This window comes from Pimephales promelas, chromosome 5, assembly GCF_988280905.1.
Source record: "Pimephales promelas chromosome 5, fPimPro1.hap1.1, whole genome shotgun sequence".
Lineage (NCBI taxonomy): Eukaryota > Metazoa > Chordata > Actinopteri > Cypriniformes > Leuciscidae > Pimephales > Pimephales promelas.
This window is the reverse complement of record NC_142773.1, coordinates 27,378,892-27,398,475: the sequence shown is the minus strand read 5'-3', so window position 1 is coordinate 27,398,475 and position 19,584 is coordinate 27,378,892. Positions and strand designations below refer to the sequence as shown.

Sequence of the window (19,584 nt, the reverse complement as noted above, 5' to 3'; positions counted from 1 at the left end):
TAAACTGAAGTAAATTTTACAAATAAAAAAAATACTATAACTATAAACAAGCTCATTTAAAATGTTAATAAATACTATAAAAGTATATAGATTATACTAAAATAACACTGCATATCAGTTCCAACAACAGGTGAGGCTTTCTTCCTAGTTTGAAAAAAAAAAAAATTCAAGACAGTTATCTGCTTTTTCATTTTTAATAATATTTTATAGACATTTTAATATGTATATATATATATAAACAGACATTTCAATCCATTTCCCCACCTTCTACCAGACAGACATTCACTCACACAGTCCACTTACATTCACTTCCGATAATAAATTATCTTTCCCTCTAAAGAAAGAGCAAAGCAAATGCACACAGATAAAGTGGTACATGGTTGACTCGCACAAAATACATCTTCCATATTAATAAGATCTGACTTTAGGATTTTTATACGTTTCATATTCATGTAGAGGCAAGCAAGGCCTTGATTGAACAAACCTTCATGGCTTTAGTTAAAACAAACTATGCAAAATTTATTTTGTACTTAGTAAAATAGATTATGAGAATACTTAAATATTAAACTTGATTGTTGCCTGTCACGGTGATAAAAAATGTATGTGACAAAACCAACAAAATTCCATGGATTACATTCTTTTCAAGTATTAAATTAACATATATATTTTAATTGCTTGCTGCTAAATTTGGACTTTCTTTAAACCTTTTGTTTAGAATTTATCTGAAGGTTACAATGAGGGCAGATCCATACGCTAAAGGCACAATCTAAAAATGCAACATTCTCCACATGGGAGATGAAAACAATTTAATAATTATCCTGCAGTCAACTTTGTGAATTGCTTTTCCCCCTCACATGATACCAAAGCATCATTCAATTTGAGAAAATAAAAATATATAAACATAACCCATTCCTGCATATAATAATTCTTGTACATTCCAACATTTCTATTCTGTAACTCCATACAGTTAACATCATAAGACTTTCAATCAACAACTCCACTTATTTATTAATATATATGTCCATATTTTTCCCCCAAACCTTCAATTATTTTAGGTTTAAAACCAAAGAGCAGCAGTGGCTGTGGTGGCAGCATCTGAAATACAAATATCTGTGGCTCATCACCAGACCTCTGCACATTTGTGTCCGCATCCATAAAATATATTATACTCCTCATACTTGCCCCAAAACACAAAAATATTGCCTACTCTCAAGGCGGCACCTAAATGCACCAAAAAAAAAAAAAACAGTGAGGACATGAAAGTGGTTGTGGGAACACCATGTAAAACAAAAAATAATGTGCTGGGGAACATATAATAAACCACCCGCTCCTCTCACCCCCGAATATATAGCAAAAACACTCACTCTGGACAAATATAAAACATTTCAGAAGTGTTGCTAAATATATTGTTCATTGTGAATGAAATGGTCCTTGATCACTCACTGAGGGAATTACTGTATGCTTGATGATGTTGAATAAGCTGTTTTCCAGGCACAGTTAGACTTACTACATTAACCTTTTTGATTTTTGCCCAGAGGAGACCTCTGAATAATTAAAGAATGACAAGAACACCCACCCAGACTCCTTGTGTCAACTGATGGTTTGTCCTGAAAACAAGGACTGTTCACCTCCTGTGTGTACAAACGCACATGCAGACGCTCACATACACACAGAGACACATACATACACCATAGTCTTTCTGAAAACAACAAAACCTCTTGAAAATGCAGAAGTCGCACATGCTCACTGAAGCACATGAACACACACACACTCGCTTCGTTTATGTCGTCATAAAATAACCTCCAGGAGCTTTTTGTGTAGGTACTGCTTCACTTCCTCAATCCCATTCAACTTCTCCAACTCCAGATAGGGCAACTACAATAAAAAAAAAGACACAGAGAAATTATGCATGCATTAGTAAGGTAGAACCATGACATGACAATATGTTGTTTTCGGGAATATATCTTGCTAGTACCATTGTATTTCAGTACATTGTTATGCAATGTAAATAAATACAATAGTTTATTGTTCAATAGTAGAAGTAACAAGTGATACTATAACTGCTCAATAGTACCTTTATACTATACAAAGTTTCGGTATTTGTTTTCATCTTTTTCAAGATTCATTTAATAGGACTAACAGTTATAGCCTTCTTAGGAAGTTTTATAATATAACAAGGACACTAAGCTTCATTAATTTAATCAAAAGTACAGTAAAAACAATAATATTGTGAAGTATTGTTACAATTTTTAAGAAGTGTTTTCTATTTGAATATATTTTAAAGTGTAATTCATTCCTGTCATGGCAAAGCTGAATTTTCAGTAGCCATAACCCCAGTCTTCAGTGTCACATGATCTTTTAGAAGTCATTCTAATATGCTAAGATTTGGTATTCAAGAAACATTTCTTATTATTATTAATGTTGACAACGGTTGTGAAGCTCCAATTTTTTTTGCGAAAACCATTAATTTTTTAGGATTCAATGATGATTAGAAAGTAAAAAAAGAACAGCATTTATAAGTCATATAATTCTCCTGTTACATTAATGTCTTTACTGACACTTTTTGACCAATGTTCTTAATTTTAATAGCATTATATATATATATATACATACATATATACATACATATATACATACACATATATATACACATATACATATATATATATATATATATATATATATATAATGCTATTACAATTAAGAACATTTAAATTAATCTCTGCTGTTTTAAATAAACTAGACTGAATAAAATAGCATGATATCTTAAGCCTGCAAGAGTAATTAATAACAGAACAAATCTAAATTGATCAGTGTTCACCTGTAGTATAACATAGCCAAGTAAGTGCAGGTGACGATCTCTCATGGCCCTGGATCCCACCAGCACGTCAGAATTATGGCAATAATGCCATTTATCATTTACAGACATAATAACCCTGCAAATGAGAAAGGACAGAAAGAATGTGTTAAAGATGATGAACAAGACATTCAAGCCCAGATGACACATAGTTTGAATGATTCAGGAAGGACTGACCTCTTCACCTGCTCTCCTGTGGTCCGGTCAGCTTCAGCGTTGTCAGGGTTGTGAAGCTGCAGTGGAGAACCGGCTACGACATCACTCTCGCCACCCTCTGGGTACGACACACTTTCATAAAACGTAGCGATCTCACAGTCCGGCACTGTGTTCGCTCCTATCGCAGTACCCCCCTCGTCCTCAAGGATTTTTCCAATGGAGAACTGGAACAGGGAGTCTTGCGGAGCAACCGTTCCAGGAACGGAGGGTCCTGTCTGGGTCAGGCAGTCTGAGGGGCTACTAAGGGTGGAGCTGTCCTGGCTCTCCAGAGAGTGTTCCTTGGCTAGAGTCGAGTAATAATCTGAAGAGGTGTAATATGGGTTGTAGTCCAGCGAGACCGTTCCATTAGGGCCGACCCTCTGAGTTCCTGGTGCTGCTACTGCTGCTGCTGCTGCTGCTGCTGCTGGAGGACGCATGTGAGCGGAGAGGAAGGCAGACTCCTCTCCAGCTCGTTTGTCAGCCCCTTCCTCCAGTGACGGGGCAAAGGGAGAAAACTTATGGAAGTCGGTAGTGAGGGCCGCGACAGAACCGGACCCATCTGGAGATTTAAGGTTCACTACTACACACGGGGTTGAACCTGCTGCTAATGATGCTGCTGGTGTGCCTGTTCTGATGGGAAGGACGCGGCCTGTGCTGTCGATCCACAGCAGGAAATCTGCCGTAAGAGAAAACTACACATCAATATGTTTAGATGAAAATGCACTCAAAGAATTTACATTTATGCATTTAGCAGATGGTTTCATTCCAAGTGGCAAAAGGGGCTTTTGCACTGGGTAGTTATAGGAACTTAGTTATAGGAACTAGCCACCAGGGCAGTTCCTCGAGATCTAAATGATCTAGGGCCATTTTCCTGGTTGCATTCGCACCGCCACTAGGATTCTGAAGTGATGTAAGCCACTCTTGTTGTGACTTTTATTTTGAAGGCACTGAGAATGCCAGAGACTGAGCACACAGCGCTCCCAATCTCCATCTTAATTAGTTTACAACAGTCCTGTCTGATACATTATTAGAGAGAACTGTTAAACAAAGAAAGCAAACAGTACACGTTTACCGTATGGTTGATGCCCAGTATCGCTAGCTGAGCTTAAATACATAATCACATAATGTGATACATAATGTTTGGCTTGGTCCCCTCCAAATCACGTTGGATTATCTCTTTAGAGTAAAGGTTGAGAGGTCCATCTATCACAGTTTTCTATGTTCACAGAGTAAGTTTGTGGAGTATTATATAATCTATAAACTGTATGTGACTGTGTACACAGCTTTTTGCTTTTAAATGGTGGCTACTGGTGTTTGGTGCGTTCTACCAATCTGCGTACACTTACATCACTGGTAGTTCCTATTGTGCTGGGTTAGACTCTACGCTGAAGTAGGAGCTAATTTAGTTCCCCCAGGTGTTCCTAGAACTAAAATCGTTCCCAGTTCCTGCGGTGCGAACACGCCAAAAAGCGGGTACTTACGGCAATATATCTAGGAACTATGAAATGGTTCCTTTGGTGCGAAAGCCCCTAAAGATGCAAAAGAGGAACAAAATAAATTTGTCAAAACCCAACAAATGTTTGGATTGCAAAAAGAAAATCACCGGTGTAATATCCTGGTGCGAGAACTTCGTCTTGTTTGTAGCCGTGCTCGCCAATAAGCTGCCGGAGTGCCTCTGCAACCAGACCTTTATAACTGAAATACAAACATTCAAATGTAATCTGGACAAATTTGTGCCATTTTCTCTATTTCAGGATACTGGCAGACTTCTAAAGTCGCTTACCTGTATTTGCGGTTCACCTCATCTGCAGTTAAAGCGTGGTCAAACATGAGCACTTTGTGGGTGTCCTGAAGGCGAGGTCCAGTGTAGTCCCTGTATTCCAGCTCTACGGCTGAATCCAGTAGTGAAAGGTACCGACGGACAATTAGGGCGTACGGGCTGTCTACATGAAAAAAGATGAAACCGAATTCAGCTCAAAGGGGAAAGAAATAATAACTGTCTTCTCCACTCGACAATCCAGCCAAATACATGTCTGGGTGATATTTCACGAACCACAATAATGAAAAAAAAATATCCATTGAAATTCATTAAAAAATTTAATTATTCCTATTAATAATCATTAATAATTCCTATTAATCAAAGAGTCATGAAAAAAAAAATCAGGGTTTCCACAAAAAGCAGCACAACTGTTTCTTGAGCACTAGAATGATTTCTTAAGGATCATATGACACTGTAGATTGAGTAGTATTACAAGCTTTATGAAATGTTTAATTAGGTTCCAATACAATAGAATATAACCTGAGAAAGTTATGAACATTTTGTTTTACATTTTAAGGTTATGATGATGATATCACCTGTTAAAGAGATAGTTCACTTAGAAATTAATTTTTGACATGTTTTAGCTTACCTCAAGGGCATCCAAGATGTAGGTGTCTTTGTTTCCACAGTATTTTCAATTTGATATTTTTAGGTCAAACTGTTCTTGTCTGTCAGTCATATAATTTTTTTTTTTTTGGGGGGGTCCACCCTGGGTTCAACTCAAAGAGCATGCACAGAGAAGTCAAAATTAAACATAATTTAATGACTCGTAAATGTAAGTACACATTGATGGCCTAAGACACGAAACAAGCGATTTTGTGTGAAAAAACGAACAGTATTTATATGCAGCTTCGTTTTTACCTCTTGTAACCACAGCCACGTCCAAGTGGTCTGAAGGCATGGGCGCTTCGTTCTGCGCAAGTGCCGGAAGTGATCTCTTGCGTGGTTGCGGAAAAAAAAAAAAAAAATCAACGTTGTCTGTTATATGTCTGATATATCGAAATCATCTTCCATTGCAATTTCCTGAATATCTAAATATGTTTAGATCTTCACATATATCTTGACGTACACGCACAAGAGATCACTTCCGGGGCTTTCCGGCTCGCATGCGCAGACCGAAGCGCCCTCGCCCTCAGAGTACTTGGACGTGACTGTGATTACAATAGATGGTAAAAACGATATAAATACTGTTCGTTTTCTCACACAAACCGCTCGATTCATGTCTTAGGCCATCAATGTGTACTTACATTTATGAGTCATTAAATCATGTTTAATTTGGACTTCTCTGTGCATGCTCTTTGAGGTGAACCCAGGGTGGACCCCATAAACATCCATTATAGGACTGACTGACAGACAAGAACGGTTTGACCTAAAAATATCCAAATTGAAAATACTGCGGAAACAAAGACACCTACATCTTGGATGCCCTTGAGGTAAGCTAAAACATATAAAAATAATTTCAAAGTGAAATATCTATGAGAATCTTGCCAGTCCTGGTCTCTCTATTTTAAGTTAAATGAGTCAGATAACTGAGCCTCCCACCCTTTGTCTCTATAACAATGTTAAGGTTTGAGCAATCAAGTCATGCTGATTGGATTAGAATCTCAAGGCTCTATGCTGATGAGATCAGGGCTGGGGAATTTATGGTAACGAGCAGAATCCTTTGTCTCATTTGCATGCTTTGTTTAAAAGTGTCTATACCTCCATGTAACGCTCCCCCCTTGTAAAGGTATATGACCAGTCTGTATTTTAGTTTAGTTAGACTGAGTCTCCTGATCTTCACTACACTATAGAGGAGAAAGTTCACTAAACTGGAGTTATGATGCTGAAAATTCTGCTTTTCCATCACAGTAATAAATTACATTTTAAAACTTATTAAACAGAAAAAAAAAGTTATTTTCAACTTTTGAATAGTGTATCAATTAAATTCAGTGCAGCATATACTGCCACGATACATAAACGCTTTAAAAATGATCAATTAAATTACTTTTTTTTATTTACAGAACAAAGACTTGTTTATTTTTTCATGAAAATAATTTTAGAAAGTTCTTTCTTTATTTTGATATGAAAATTGATTGCACGAAATTTAAATTATGCTCATTTAATTTCTAGACATTTATTCTAGATTTCTAGACATTTCTTTATCCTTTGTGGAATTCATTTTTAATGTTTTTAAAGTCCCCGTGAACCGGAAGTTGCAAACGATTTTTCTCCAGTGCTGTGACGTATTTCCAAGTGAAACGGAATATTGAACAGAGGGCAGGGTTTGACTCTAGCGCTCCTCCTCTCCATCTCTCGCTCATAGCAAACTAACGGTTTGAGGGGAGTGGTTAAGCGTTTCCCCACCCAAACTGTGAAACCTACGTCATCAGAAAAAGGAACCGTTCCAGACCGGAAGTAACTTTTCAGATTTTGATTAAAGATTACCAAGGTAAAACATTTTTTAAATATATTTTTACTTGCACGGATTAATTGTTCACCACAAGACTAGTAATATGCGCTAACAAAGTAAATAGGTTCAATTTTGATTTCACGGGGACTTTAAAGAAATAAATCCACCAGCAGAGGTCGCCAGTGGCATATGTTCCCTTCGATTTGTTTGCATGAGTGTTTCCTGCTCCAAAGCAATTTCAGTGTTTACTTATGGGTGCCTAGGATATTATAAATACAACATTAAACATTAAAAAACAAACATGAAGCCATTAACCATCCGAGTACATAAGGACTGACTATTTTATCTTCTCAAGAGAGAAGCTGTGGTCTTCTTAGCACTCAATAAACATGCCAGTTAGCTTGCTTTCAAAGCACTCATTCAGTAATGACAAACTCCAACTCACTGGTCACATTGCTGATGAACGATGGAGAAAAGACACGGTGAAGAACAAGCCCAGGAAAATGTCCCAGCTGGAACAAGGACATTAGGATGTTTACAGTTGCAAGGGGAGAGCTCAGAGCCTTTAGTTCAAGCACCATCTCCAGCTTGGAAAAAAACTGAGCCTCATTAGCTGGCCGATAACTCATACGACTGAATGGGAAAACAAGCTTCTGGATCACCTAGACAAAAGGAAACATCGGAAGAGGAAATCTTAAATACTTTAAAATGAGATAACCTTTTATGTTATTGTTTATTAAAAGCATAAACAACCCTTTAGTACTGAAACCAGTCAATTTGTCTAACCTTGCTGTCCAGGTATTCACCCTTCTTGACCATGAAGTCAGCGATAGTGTCTAGCAAGCGTGTTTCTCTGAGACGATGGCGAGCGATGTACTTGGCAATGAGGGCCATGGTGTAAGGCGTGATGCTATCAACCTTTTTAGGCAACTCCTCTAAAAAGACAAAAAAAGGATTTAAAGTTAGCCTCATTCAGTTCTTGTCAACAGGACATTTTTGGCATAATTTTAGCAAACATTTTATCATTATAAATATCAAGCGGTCAATGTTTGGCCCCTGCTGGAAGATCACCATTAGATTTCACCTTGGGCACAAATACAAATATTAAATAATAAAAGATTGTTAACCATTAACAGACATTTCAGAGTAATTACAGAAAATTCTGTTTACCACAAAAGTCTACCTTTTGGCTTCTAAAAGCATTTTATGATGGATTTTTTTAAATACACCACTTTTCATACATCACACACCTATTATGCTTAAAAATGCTCATGTAATACATTGAAAACATTTCAGAAATATGCTGATGGAATACATGAAATATATAAATATATATTATATGAAAATATGCACACAAAGATGTTTGTGTGTGTATATATAAAGCAGATAGATAGGTAGATAGGTAGATAGATAGATAGATAGATAGATAGATAGATAGATAGATAGATAGATAGATAGATAGATAGATAGATAGATAGATAGATAGATAGATAGATAGATAGATAGATAGATAGATAGATAGATAGATAGATAGATAGATAGATCTATCGACAGGCTGTCTCCTATCTTCCTGTTGGGGGTCACTCTCTTAGACAGCGTAACTTCTGTGTACTAGACTGAACCTAATCTTGCAAGAATAAATACTTATTTTTTTTATTAATTTGACTGAGTGTCTCTTATGCAATGATGATGTTTAACAGAATTTTTGCCACAACAATTAACTCACCTGCAAGACTGCTCACAAACTTCTCCTGCCTGTTCTGGTAGAAGAGGTGAGAGCTGAAGATAAGCTCGAGGCTCTTGTTGCTAGCCTCCCTGGCACATGCTGACAGCATCTCATCCAGCAGAGCCATCTCATGGTCCCTGACACTGCTAACGCTGGCCAGCGTGTGCTTCACCAGCCGCAAGATCTTCCGGTTCACCACCAGCAGCTCCGGGGAGGCTCCATCCGCCGCCCGCAGCGCTCTCCATTTAGTGCGGTAGTAGGAGAGCAGGAGGAAGAGCGTCTGGGGGTGGCGTTCCCGCTCGATGTTCTTCTCTAGCCCAGCGAGACACGACTCGATCAACGGATGCTGGCTGGACGGATGCAGCTTCATGCTGCTGCTGAAAACCATGGAGATGTCCTTTTGGTTGAACTGGGACAGACGCGCCTGGGACTCTTCCTCCAGCACCTGCACAATCTGAGAGTCACTGGGCAGCCCTAAATGAGATGGAGGGCACATACGATTATATGTCGTAGTAGTCTATAGATATAGAAAATATACTGTAATTTGGTGGCGGAATGACACATCAAGCAGTGACAGGATTGTCAGATGCTGTATTTCACCTAAAACAATTTTAAACAACATTTTTTCTACTTTTATAACAACTTTATAAGCACATTTGCTTAAAGGGATACAAACGAAAATTCGGTCATCATTTACTCACCCTCAAGTTGTTGCAAACCTGTATGAGTTGTTTTCTTCTGCTGAACACAAAGGAAGATATTTTGAAGAACGATTGGAGCTTTGGCACCATTGACATCCATGGTATTGTTTTTTTCTACTATGGAAGTCAATGGTGCCAAAGCTTCAATCGTTCTTCAAAATATCTTCCTTTGTGTTCAGCAGAAGAAAGAAACTCACAGGTTTGCAACAACTTGTGAGTAAATGATGACCGAATTTTCATTTTTGGGTGGAGTATCCCTTTAAATGGAGTACGCCATACAATTTAGCTGGCATGGGAAACATATTTGGGCACTTTTTAAATAAATATTTTTTTTTTAAATATTTAAATTAAATATTATTGCTTTTTCAAATATTTTATAAAAATAAATTAAATATATTTTCAGCTGACAAAACTATTTGAAAATATATAATAAATCTTTCTACAAGAATGCACCAATAAACGTTAAGATTCGATCGTGGAATGTATGGTCATGTATAATCCAATTAATTGGAAAAAATATATATTCTATTATGTATTCCATATCTTTTACTTCAAATTATAAGGGAGTGTGTATTCTAATTAACAAAATATTACACTGGATACTTGTATAAAGGACTACATAAAATGGCTTCGTATGCAAACGACATCCTTTTGTTTGTTACTCAAATGGAGAAGTATATATTCCAATGATTATGGAAACTATTGAACAGTTTAGTAAAGTTTCAGGATATAAAATTACAGCAAATGTATAGGACTGTGCATGATAATTCGGATAGACGCACTCTGCTGCTATTGTCTATGTTAAGAAGGATTGCTTTGATCAAAATGATAGTATTGCCTCGTTTCTTGTACTTATTTCACATAAACCCATTTCTTCTAAAGTGTACTATAATTAAACGTATTAATGGCTAGTTCAGCTCTTTTATTTGAAACCAGAAGTGACAGAGACTCAAATTGACTAAGAAGCAACTTCCCAGAAATAAAGGATGTCTTGTGATTCCAGATATCACAGTTTCAACATATTTTTGAATGGGTGAAGATGATCAAGATTCAGTTTGGTTGGACATTGAATCACTCAGCTTAGGCAATGGTTTACCAATCTCATTGGCCTGTCTTCCTTTTGTTTTAAACATTAAAAAATATAATACTGTGATAATAACAGGATTTCAATCAGGAGTTGGGATGGAAAAGCCAAAACTCTGTTACCTATTACTCCAAAACAAGGATAAAAGGACATTTTGATTTTCAGCCTGGAATAATGGATAATGGTTTCACATTTTAGAGACATTCGTATAACCACTATAAAGGATCTGTTTAATAAAAAGAGGTGTTGTTACCATTCAAACACTTGGAAAAGCATACATATTAAAGCCTATTGGGTACATTTAGTAGATTAATCTATTTCACAGACAAGGCTTAAGCCTAGGCCCAGACTAAATGCATAATTGAGCTTTTTTACCTGAAAATAACTTGCACTGACATATCTTAAAATATATCAGTGCCGTTGCTTTGTCTCAGGGTGCACACCAGTAATGTGTAACAGCATTTTTCTTACCTGGATATTTGATAAACGGCCAACAGTGTCAGAATGGCATAAAATTATGAGATATTTGATTTTCTTTCACTGTAAAATATTACTTACTGGTCAAAAGGGGAAATGGATACATTTTAGACACCCTTTTTAAGTTTATAGGTCCCAGGATTTCACTTATCTTTTTGCAAAACCTTTGCAGGTCAACATTAACATATTTTTTGTTGTTGTTAGTTGATAATGCCTCTATTTAAGCTTTATGTTGGAATGTACTGTGATCTGTGATCTAAAAAAAAACATTTTAAAAACAAAAATTATGTACTTAGTATTTCCACGTCCTTTTTGCACCTTAAAATATATATTTTGAGTATATATTGGTTACAGGCTTTTCTATTTTTCTTTTCTTGAATGATTATTACAATAACATACTATCCTAATAACAATTCATTGAATTTGTTAAAAATATTTCAATTGAAAAACATATATTTTTGCACTGAGCATAACTGCTTTTTAAATAAAACCTAATATTTATTATAGAAAGCTCCATGACTTGTCATGAAAAATTATAAAATTGTAGAAAGTGACATTTCAAGCCCTGTAAATCACCTTCATTTAAAATATCCCTGATATTTCAGGGACAAACTCAGAAGTCTGCTAATTGTAAGTAAGGAAATCTGACCTTTTAAAGATTGAGGTCCCATGGACAATGACAAAAATGTGCGTTTTTAAATAATACACTAATAATAGTGCAAAAAAAAAAATGCTAAAAGTTTCCGTCGATGCAATCTGACTACATTGTCATTGAATTGAAAGTGAAGGACTCACCAAGAGCAGCTACAGCATAAAGGCAGTTAACAATGCTGAAGTTGTCAAACTTGGAGCAGTCATTGACAATGGCATCACAGAGAGTCTGAAAGTCCTGATTGTCCAGAATGTGTCGTATAGCGTTCTCCCCTGAACCTCCAACAGAGGTCGCTGACAAGGCTACTTCGCCCGCTCCTCCACCACCACCTCCCCCAACACCTGCCTGACCTCCAGCCTGCTGCAGTACCAGGAGCTGGCCGATCTTCTGTAGGGCAATGGGGTAATGATTGTGCGAGATCTTGCCTGGATTCTGCGTGACCCAGCGGAGGACTTCATCCACGGTGCGCGAGCGATCGATCAGTCGTTTCATGGTAAAAAAGGTGTCGTAGCTCATCTTCTCATGGATGAAGTTCCAGGTCTTCTTCTTGCCGTGATGCAAATGTGCATGAGGCTGATAGTGCGGAGGGGGGAGGTGGGCGACTTGAGGGTGCGTGTGGTAGTGCTGGTGGGTCTGGTAATGTGGCCGGTGGGCATCTAGACGGGCTTGATAAACAGGTGGGTAGCTCTGAGGATGATGGACATGAGGATGATGTGGAGGGAGTGGGTGATGGTGGTTCTCTAGCATGGGCGGCCCTCCTCCCATCAGGCTGATGCGGCGACCTGGCTTGCCCCCACCACCGCTGTACATGCGTGTGGTGTACATACTAGTAAGGGCACCTAGACTCAGTAGGCGAGAAGGCAGGTGGGGCGAGGAGAATCTCCTGCAGGTTAAAAGGCCAAAGCGAACAGGCAGCCCCAGCATGGTATATAGGGTGGTCCAAATGTGAAGTTCAAGAGAACACTCCTGCAAATAGAAAGCATATCCTTTATTTAGTACACTTCATAGTCCAAATGATTTTTTCAATCTGTATACAACAGATTTTAGTGCTGAACCACAGTAAAATGCAAAATTATGGTTCAGCACTTATGGAAACTCATCTCCACACCAATGAAGCAGGCAGGAGCAGCTCCAGAAATAGATGGTAACTTGAGAATTGTTGTCAGACTGATGTGCCCTTTCCTTCAGGGGCTGAGAGGAGGAGAGGATATCCCATCCTCACATCTGAATCAGACCTCATTTATTAATTAAGGTATAGGTTTATACATTTTCGTAACACAACAATACAATTATTATGATTATGAGGTTGATCCAGATACAAAACTCTAAAAACAGATAAAATGTGCATCTAGACTTGGATGTAAATCAAAGCTTGGGGTCAGTAAGGTTATTTAAAAAAAGCAAGGATGCATTAAATAAATCAAAGGTATTAAAGATTATATAGATGTTTTGTTAACTTAAGATTAATACATTTAGATTAGTCTTTAGATTAATAATAATAATAATAAGAAGAAAAGTTACCTGAGCACCAAATCAGCATATTAAAAAGATTTCTGAAGAATCATAAGAGTACAAAATAGATGAATATAGAAAATGGTTATTTTAAATAGTAACAATATGCAGCCTTGGTGAGCGTAAGAGACTTTCAACATCATATAAAAAAGCCTTACCAACCTCAAACATTTTAACAGTTTTAACAGTTGTGTAATAACATATTCAGGATCAGCGGGACCAAATATACTAACGCAATGAAAAATTGATATCAAACAGGTATTAATGGAAATATTGGATATTTCATTATAAGTTCAACTGCACAGAGATTGACAATAAATGCATCTGCTGTCAATGGTTTGACTAGTCACTATATGTCTTTTCCACAGCATTCGTCCCCTTTAAAGAGACAGCAATTGGAAAATAGACATATGAAATAGTTTAATGCTTTTTTTAATTCGAAATAATGTACCATGGTTCACACACAAAAGATTTGAGCAGCAACATGAGTGTTTTCAATATTAATAATAATCAGAAATGTCTCTTGAGCACCATATTAGAATGATTTCTAAAGGATAATTTGACACAGAAGAATAGAATTATGGTTACAGACAATAACAATAAAAAGTTATGTGAACTACTTTGGGGTTGTTGTTTTTTTTTTTGAGCTTGACAGCTCACATTCTCATTCGTTATCTTCTGTGCCACATAAAATAGAAAGTCATTCTGGTTTGGATGGAACAACATGACGATGAGTAAAAAAGTTAATGACCAGATGTTTGACCTAAACTTCTACCTTACCCTTTGTCGCTTGCGGCTTGTTAATAATTTCGTGTCAGAAAAGCTTGATTTGTCTTGAAAAATACACCACTATAAACAGATTAAACATTACAATTGCTGCCATACGAGTACGACCTCGCGTGATAGTTGAAAGCAGGCTTAACTTACATGTTTATCTCATAGGATGGCGCGTGGATGGATGTGCAGGTTCAGGAGGATGAATTTGCCCGCAGGAGTCGGTGGCATTGGCAAAATGATTACCGATTCGACGGTTGACTGTGTTGCACAGCGATGTGGATTCAAAAATTGATCTTTAATAAACGTTTTAAGGGGACTGACATGTTGTAAAAGCTGAATATATGGAGCATCTGCTGAGGCCCCGGAAGAAGAGCAGAGCTGAGCGCCGCTAACGAGCTGCTACACCGATGACTTCACAGTATCTGCGTGTTGAAGCTGCGTTTGTTTTGCTCCGTGTCGCGAAACGCTGAGAGTTATACTAAAATATGGCTAAAAATACAGTGCGTGGATCTGGTGTGATCCGGTAGGACATGGCTTGATCAACATGCACGACTCCTTTCCCAACAGCTAAAGTCAGTGATTATCAGTGTAGGTGAAGGTAACGCTGCCTGATCGGAACCAACGTATTTCATGTATGATCTAGATAAAGACTTATAATCTCATATCTCCGTGCTGTCAGGGCCTTGTAACCTCAGGGTGCCCAGTCTTCCGCTACACTCCCCTTGCACTCCGCCAGTAGACGTCCGCCGCCCCGGTGTTAGCCATGTTCCCGGAAGTCAACAGAGGCAGCCCGGAAACACGTGTTTGCCAGACGGACAGTTTTTTCTTCCATAATATTAGTTTTTTATCTAAAGTTATATCTTAATTTGTTTAATCTATATCTTAATTTGTTTAATCTATCTATCTATCTATCTATCTATCTATCTATCTATCTATCTATCTATCTATCTATCTATCTATCTATCTATCTATCATTAAGGACTTTTTAATTAATCACATTCATTTTTCTTTAGGAATTAACATGTGCTTTTAAAAAACGAATGTCCCCCAGCACTTGGCCCAAATTTAGTGTGTCTGAAAGTGTTATATTAGTCAAGTTTCTTTTTTATAGAGCACATGTTTTTAACACAACTGTTGTAGTTGATACAATGTGCTTTAAAATAAAAATAAATCGGAATTTAAGAGGAAAAAAGAGATAGAAATTGAGATAAAAATCAGTGTATATATTCAATACACACACGCATAACGTACACCAGCTATTCAAAATACATACACACCTTCATTTGAGCACTAGAGAGTAAATAAATATGGATTTAAAAGCATCCAGTCATGGAGAGGCCCTGCAAAGGTAGACTGTTCCGAAGCTTTGGGAGACTACAGAGAACCTTTTGATCACCTTTTAATTTACGAACGAGGAACAGTTCTCTCTGTGGAACTGTGTATGGCTTGTATGTAATGCGGGGCTGTGTATGGCCTCTAGGCGTATGGTCACTCTAATAAGATCACAAATGTAATCCGGGAACGAATTCAGCAGTGCCTTGAATGCAAAAAGAGGAATCTTATAGTCGACTTAAATTGGACAGGGAACCAATGCAATGAGACCAGACAGGGGAAGATATCGCTTTTCTTAGTTCCTGTTAGAAATCTGGTGCTGAATTTTGAACCATCTGTACCAGAGACAGTGTAGATTGAGGACGAAATTAGTGCATAAATCACAATTTCGAGGTCTTTACTTGATAGAAAGTGTTTCACTTTTGCTGCAGATCTGAGTTGAAAGAAGCAATTCTTTACAACTGCATTTACATGCTTGCCAAATTGGAGAAGAGGATCAAAATAGACTCTGCAAAATAGACCTGCTTAGCATTTTTTCCAAGACTGTGTATAACAAAAGGGGAAACAAAACTATCTATCTATCTATCTATGAACCTTTTGTCATATGACATAATTCACTGGTAATATTTGTTATCTTAGGGTTACCGTTTTTTGTTATTTTAAACTAGGCTATGTTATTCATTAGGATACAAGCGTGAAGCGTCTTTAATCTAGTTTTTAACTGGACGGCGAGTCTGAGCCTCGAACAATATCAGGAAGGCTAAGGCGACCAAACAACTCCACGTTTTCCCTATTTAAACACAGTTACACGAGTAGTGTAATTCGACCAAGAATGGTGGCACAAAATAAAAAATAAAATGCACTTTTCTAAGCGTGTCATATAGGTAGGCTATATGGAATACATGCATCTGACAGATTTTGATAATTTAATGGATCATTTTGCATATTGAAGACTCAAACGGTGAAAGAATGTTTAGAAGTGAAGAGTTTGGCAGTTTCACTGAGAATCAACTCAGTTTTGATCGTGCATTTAGATGTGCAAATAGTGGACAATTGTATCTCTTCTGCACACATGTACCAAAACACATGCAATTTGCTTAAAAATCAGTAAGAAATCCAAATCTGATGTGAACAAAAAAATAATCGTTCGACACCTTTTTGTTTTGAGAAAAAAAATCTCATTTGAGAATTGAGTCAAAGCGATAAAGAAAAACTCTAAATACAGCGACTAATTATAGAAATAAATGTGGAATAGTTATATGGTTTTAAAAGGTACGCCATAACCAATTCTGTTGTTGTCTTTTACTTTTAATGACCTTCTTGCATTGTCAACTGTCATGCAGTGTGATAAATACATTTTTTGTAAAAGGGGTAAATATTCCCTGTAAATTCTCAGTTAATATATGAAAAAATAATGAATGCAGTGTAATATTTTGAAATATGTTTAAATTGTTTGAAAAGTAGTGATCCTGTACACAAGTATTACACATTGTTATTCAGATGTGACACTGAGACGCCATTTTATAGCTTTAAACCTATAAATTCACATACAGTACACCTGACTTAATTTGACAAATTTATGCTACACTAGCCGTCTCCGTCCCTTATGAACATTATCATTTGGGAATAAGGCCTGGTTCTCTAGTGTTCAGCCCGCTGCGCAACAGTAATCAGACAGACTCCAGAAAAATGCCTTCGAATATGCTTTAATCATGGCCAGGAGATCTCAGATCATTTTCAGGAAGAATCCCCCCACCAAAAAGTGTACAACAGTTTTTATAGAATAGGAGCATAGAAAAAGTGACCTAATTCATCAAACCATTTTTCTACAATATGATTAAGTTCTTTATAATTCAGCAAAACCTTCGGTTAGGTAAAAGCAAATCTGGATTATTTGATTACTTCAGCTTGTTACACAAGTCATGAGGTTATATATTTAGACAGCTGTCAAGTTTTGTTTCCCCTTTTGTTACATATTCAGACACACTTTGACATAAGTGTTGGGGATGTTTAGTTTTCAAAAGCATATGTTAATCCTGAAAGAAAAAGGAATGTTAGTTATAATTAATTTAATTAAAATTACTTAACAAAGCTGACAGTTAGCATTCGACCTTCAAGTCCCTTAATATAATTTGTATTGATTTAAAACACAAATGAAAACAGACAAAATAACTAAATAACAGTGTCACACTGCAGGACATTTGTTTACAGATGTTTTGAAGATTAAACTGGGCCTCTCAAATTCAGTGCCAATAAATCATCTAAAGATCAAGATTTGTAACATTTCATTCATGGAAATTGGGGACAATTTCACAAGGTCCTCTACTTGACTTATGTTATTCAACACAGGACGTACTAATGTAGACTAGCTTACTCTACTTTCCATATTTCACTCAAAATTACAAAATTACAATTGAAAAAACAGACAATTGAGAAAAAAATGCACATTAATCTTCATAATACAATTTTAGATAAAGAAACTTGTTCTGAGAGGTCATTTTTATAGGTTACATTTCATTAGTAGTTTTTTTTTTTCCATATGGCCAGTTGCAAAGATTTTCGATCTTTTTTATTTCTCAGATACATCCCAGACATCCAGTTTGTTGCTCTTTTTCTGTTTTTAATAACAATGGATGTACTTCCCCAGGTTTATGAGTTCTCCCAGATGAGGGATTTAAACATTTGGATATAGTTGTTAAAATCTGCAATGAGAACAGTTAAAACATTTTAGTGCAGGAATATCTTATACAACAAAAATGTTGGATCATGATGTTGAATGAAGAAGGTCTTTGTCCACAATTTGTGACTAATGTGTGATGTACCTTCTCTTTTTCTTTAAGAAGTAAACAGGACATTACTTCACGACAGCTAACACACGAAACTTGAGGCTGAGAAAAACACAATAGAGCAGTGTGAAATGAAGTTATTTTTAAAGTGTATTCTACAATGACTCCGAGGCATAGACTATCAAGATCCTTCTGTGAGAGTGAGCTACTTACTCTTGCCTTCTTTTGGATTGTACAGTCTTTCTGATGGGTGTTCTCTGTCGTCTTGTCACATGAGGTGGGTTTTAATATCACATGAAGCATGCTCTTCTCATAATTCTTTCATGTACAGTAGGGGAAAGAGACATGTAAAGCATAAAGATGACAACCATACATGTAGATATTTTAACTATTTTTATCAAGCACTTTAAGGCAGATGCATAAGCACTGAAAACAAAATCAAAATACAATTTACAGTAAAATTAGGAATTTACAGTATAATGATCAAATTGGAAATAAATCACTTACAGCATCTAAAATGAAGGCAAAATCAAGGTGTTTGGCTCCATATTTCTCATTGGCTTGTTGTATTTCCTTGTCAGTATTGGCTAGTTGTATTGCCCTGTCAACAATGCGCGTATCATTTTGGCTTAGTTGATGATATTCTTTGTTTCCGTCTGTTGACTCCAGCAGTAACAGAGCATTAAGCAGTAACAGTAAACCTCTCATCTTGCACAGTAACTGATGTTCTGCGCTGTTAGCCTGATTTTAGTCAGAACCAGTCACTGGTGTCACATCTACACAGACCACAACTGCTGTGATTGGTTTACTTTGTAACCAGGCCCTCCCCACGATGATGAAATAATACTTATGAAGATAAATTTAAGATCCCTTTTTAAAAGACCCTTTTAAGACCAAGTCAGGAAATTCTTAAGAATAAATCATGACACACTATCAGCAAATACATTTTCAAACATACTTTGGTAATTAAATCTTGAAGCTCAACAAAAACCATTTTATTTTCTTAGAATATTCCGATTCGTCCATCTAATGACTTTAGATTAGCCAATATAATATAAAGACTAGCATGACTCACATCCAACTTGTAAGGTGGTGAACCATTATAAACTAAATGCAAGTCAATACAACTGACAAAACTAGCATTGCAAAGACTCTTTGGGACAAGCATTTCCCCAAATGAACATCTCAAAGCCACAATGTTCAGAAAAGATGCAACTGTGCACATTTATCAAGTTCCTCTACGCTGGGTTACGGAGTTATAAAAATCTAAGCCA

General features: G+C 36.7%; 2 protein-coding genes across 4 annotated transcripts; both read right to left on the bottom strand.

The window, feature by feature from the left end:
* Window positions 1–180: 180 nt before the first annotated feature.
* On the bottom strand, window positions 181–14,979 carry fastk (Fas activated serine/threonine kinase). Of its 3 annotated transcripts, XM_089131215.1 has the most exons (11): window positions 14,343–14,979; window positions 13,425–13,456; window positions 12,047–12,869; window positions 8,990–9,463; window positions 8,050–8,198; window positions 7,709–7,925; window positions 4,836–4,995; window positions 4,656–4,747; window positions 3,035–3,728; window positions 2,822–2,936; window positions 181–1,875 (listed from the first exon to the last, which is right to left on the bottom strand). In XM_089131215.1, exons 3-11 carry the CDS (start codon window positions 12,825–12,827, stop codon window positions 1,789–1,791), a joined length of 2,769 nt encoding a protein of 922 aa, XP_088987341.1. In that variant the 5' UTR covers window positions 12,828–12,869; window positions 13,425–13,456; window positions 14,343–14,979; the 3' UTR covers window positions 181–1,788. The 3 variants fall into 3 exon arrangements, with proteins under 3 accessions (XP_088987341.1, XP_039532017.2, XP_039532018.2); XM_039676083.2 differs by lacking the exon at window positions 13,425–13,456 and having other exon boundaries at window positions 14,343–14,978; XM_039676084.2 differs by lacking the exons at window positions 13,425–13,456; window positions 14,343–14,979 and adding an exon at window positions 13,012–13,380.
* Window positions 14,980–17,214: 2,235 nt separating this feature from the next.
* Window positions 17,215–19,072, bottom strand: LOC120483257 (cystatin-like protein). Its single transcript, XM_039678235.2, has 4 exons — window positions 18,818–19,072; window positions 18,524–18,628; window positions 18,347–18,412; window positions 17,215–18,226 (listed from the first exon to the last, which is right to left on the bottom strand). Exons 1-4 carry the CDS (start codon window positions 19,016–19,018, stop codon window positions 18,101–18,103), a joined length of 498 nt encoding a protein of 165 aa, XP_039534169.2. The 5' UTR covers window positions 19,019–19,072; the 3' UTR covers window positions 17,215–18,100.
* Window positions 19,073–19,584: the final 512 nt, after the last annotated feature.

What these genes read in the sequence shown, in the direction of transcription:
- fastk (XM_089131215.1), bottom strand. Translation starts at nt 12,827, where the DNA reads ATGCTGGGGCTGCCTGTTCGCTTTGGCCTTTTAACCTGCAGGAGATTC. An exon ending in GTTTGTGAGCAGTCTTGCAG is followed by an intron (nt 8,199 to 8,989) that starts GTGAGTTAATTG and finishes TTGTCTTTTTAG; the next exon opens with AGGAGTTGCCTAAAAAGGTT. An exon ending in GTTCATCAGCAATGTGACCA is followed by an intron (nt 4,996 to 7,708) that starts GTGAGTTGGAGT and finishes TTTTTCATGTAG; the next exon opens with ACAGCCCGTACGCCCTAATT.
- LOC120483257 (XM_039678235.2), bottom strand. Translation starts at nt 19,018, where the DNA reads ATGAGAGGTTTACTGTTACTGCTTAATGCTCTGTTACTGCTGGAGTCA. An exon ending in TTGCCTTCATTTTAGATGCT is followed by an intron (nt 18,629 to 18,817) that starts GTAAGTGATTTA and finishes TGTACATGAAAG; the next exon opens with AATTATGAGAAGAGCATGCT. An exon ending in TTCTTAAAGAAAAAGAGAAG is followed by an intron (nt 18,227 to 18,346) that starts GTACATCACACA and finishes TTCTCATTGCAG; the next exon opens with ATTTTAACAACTATATCCAA.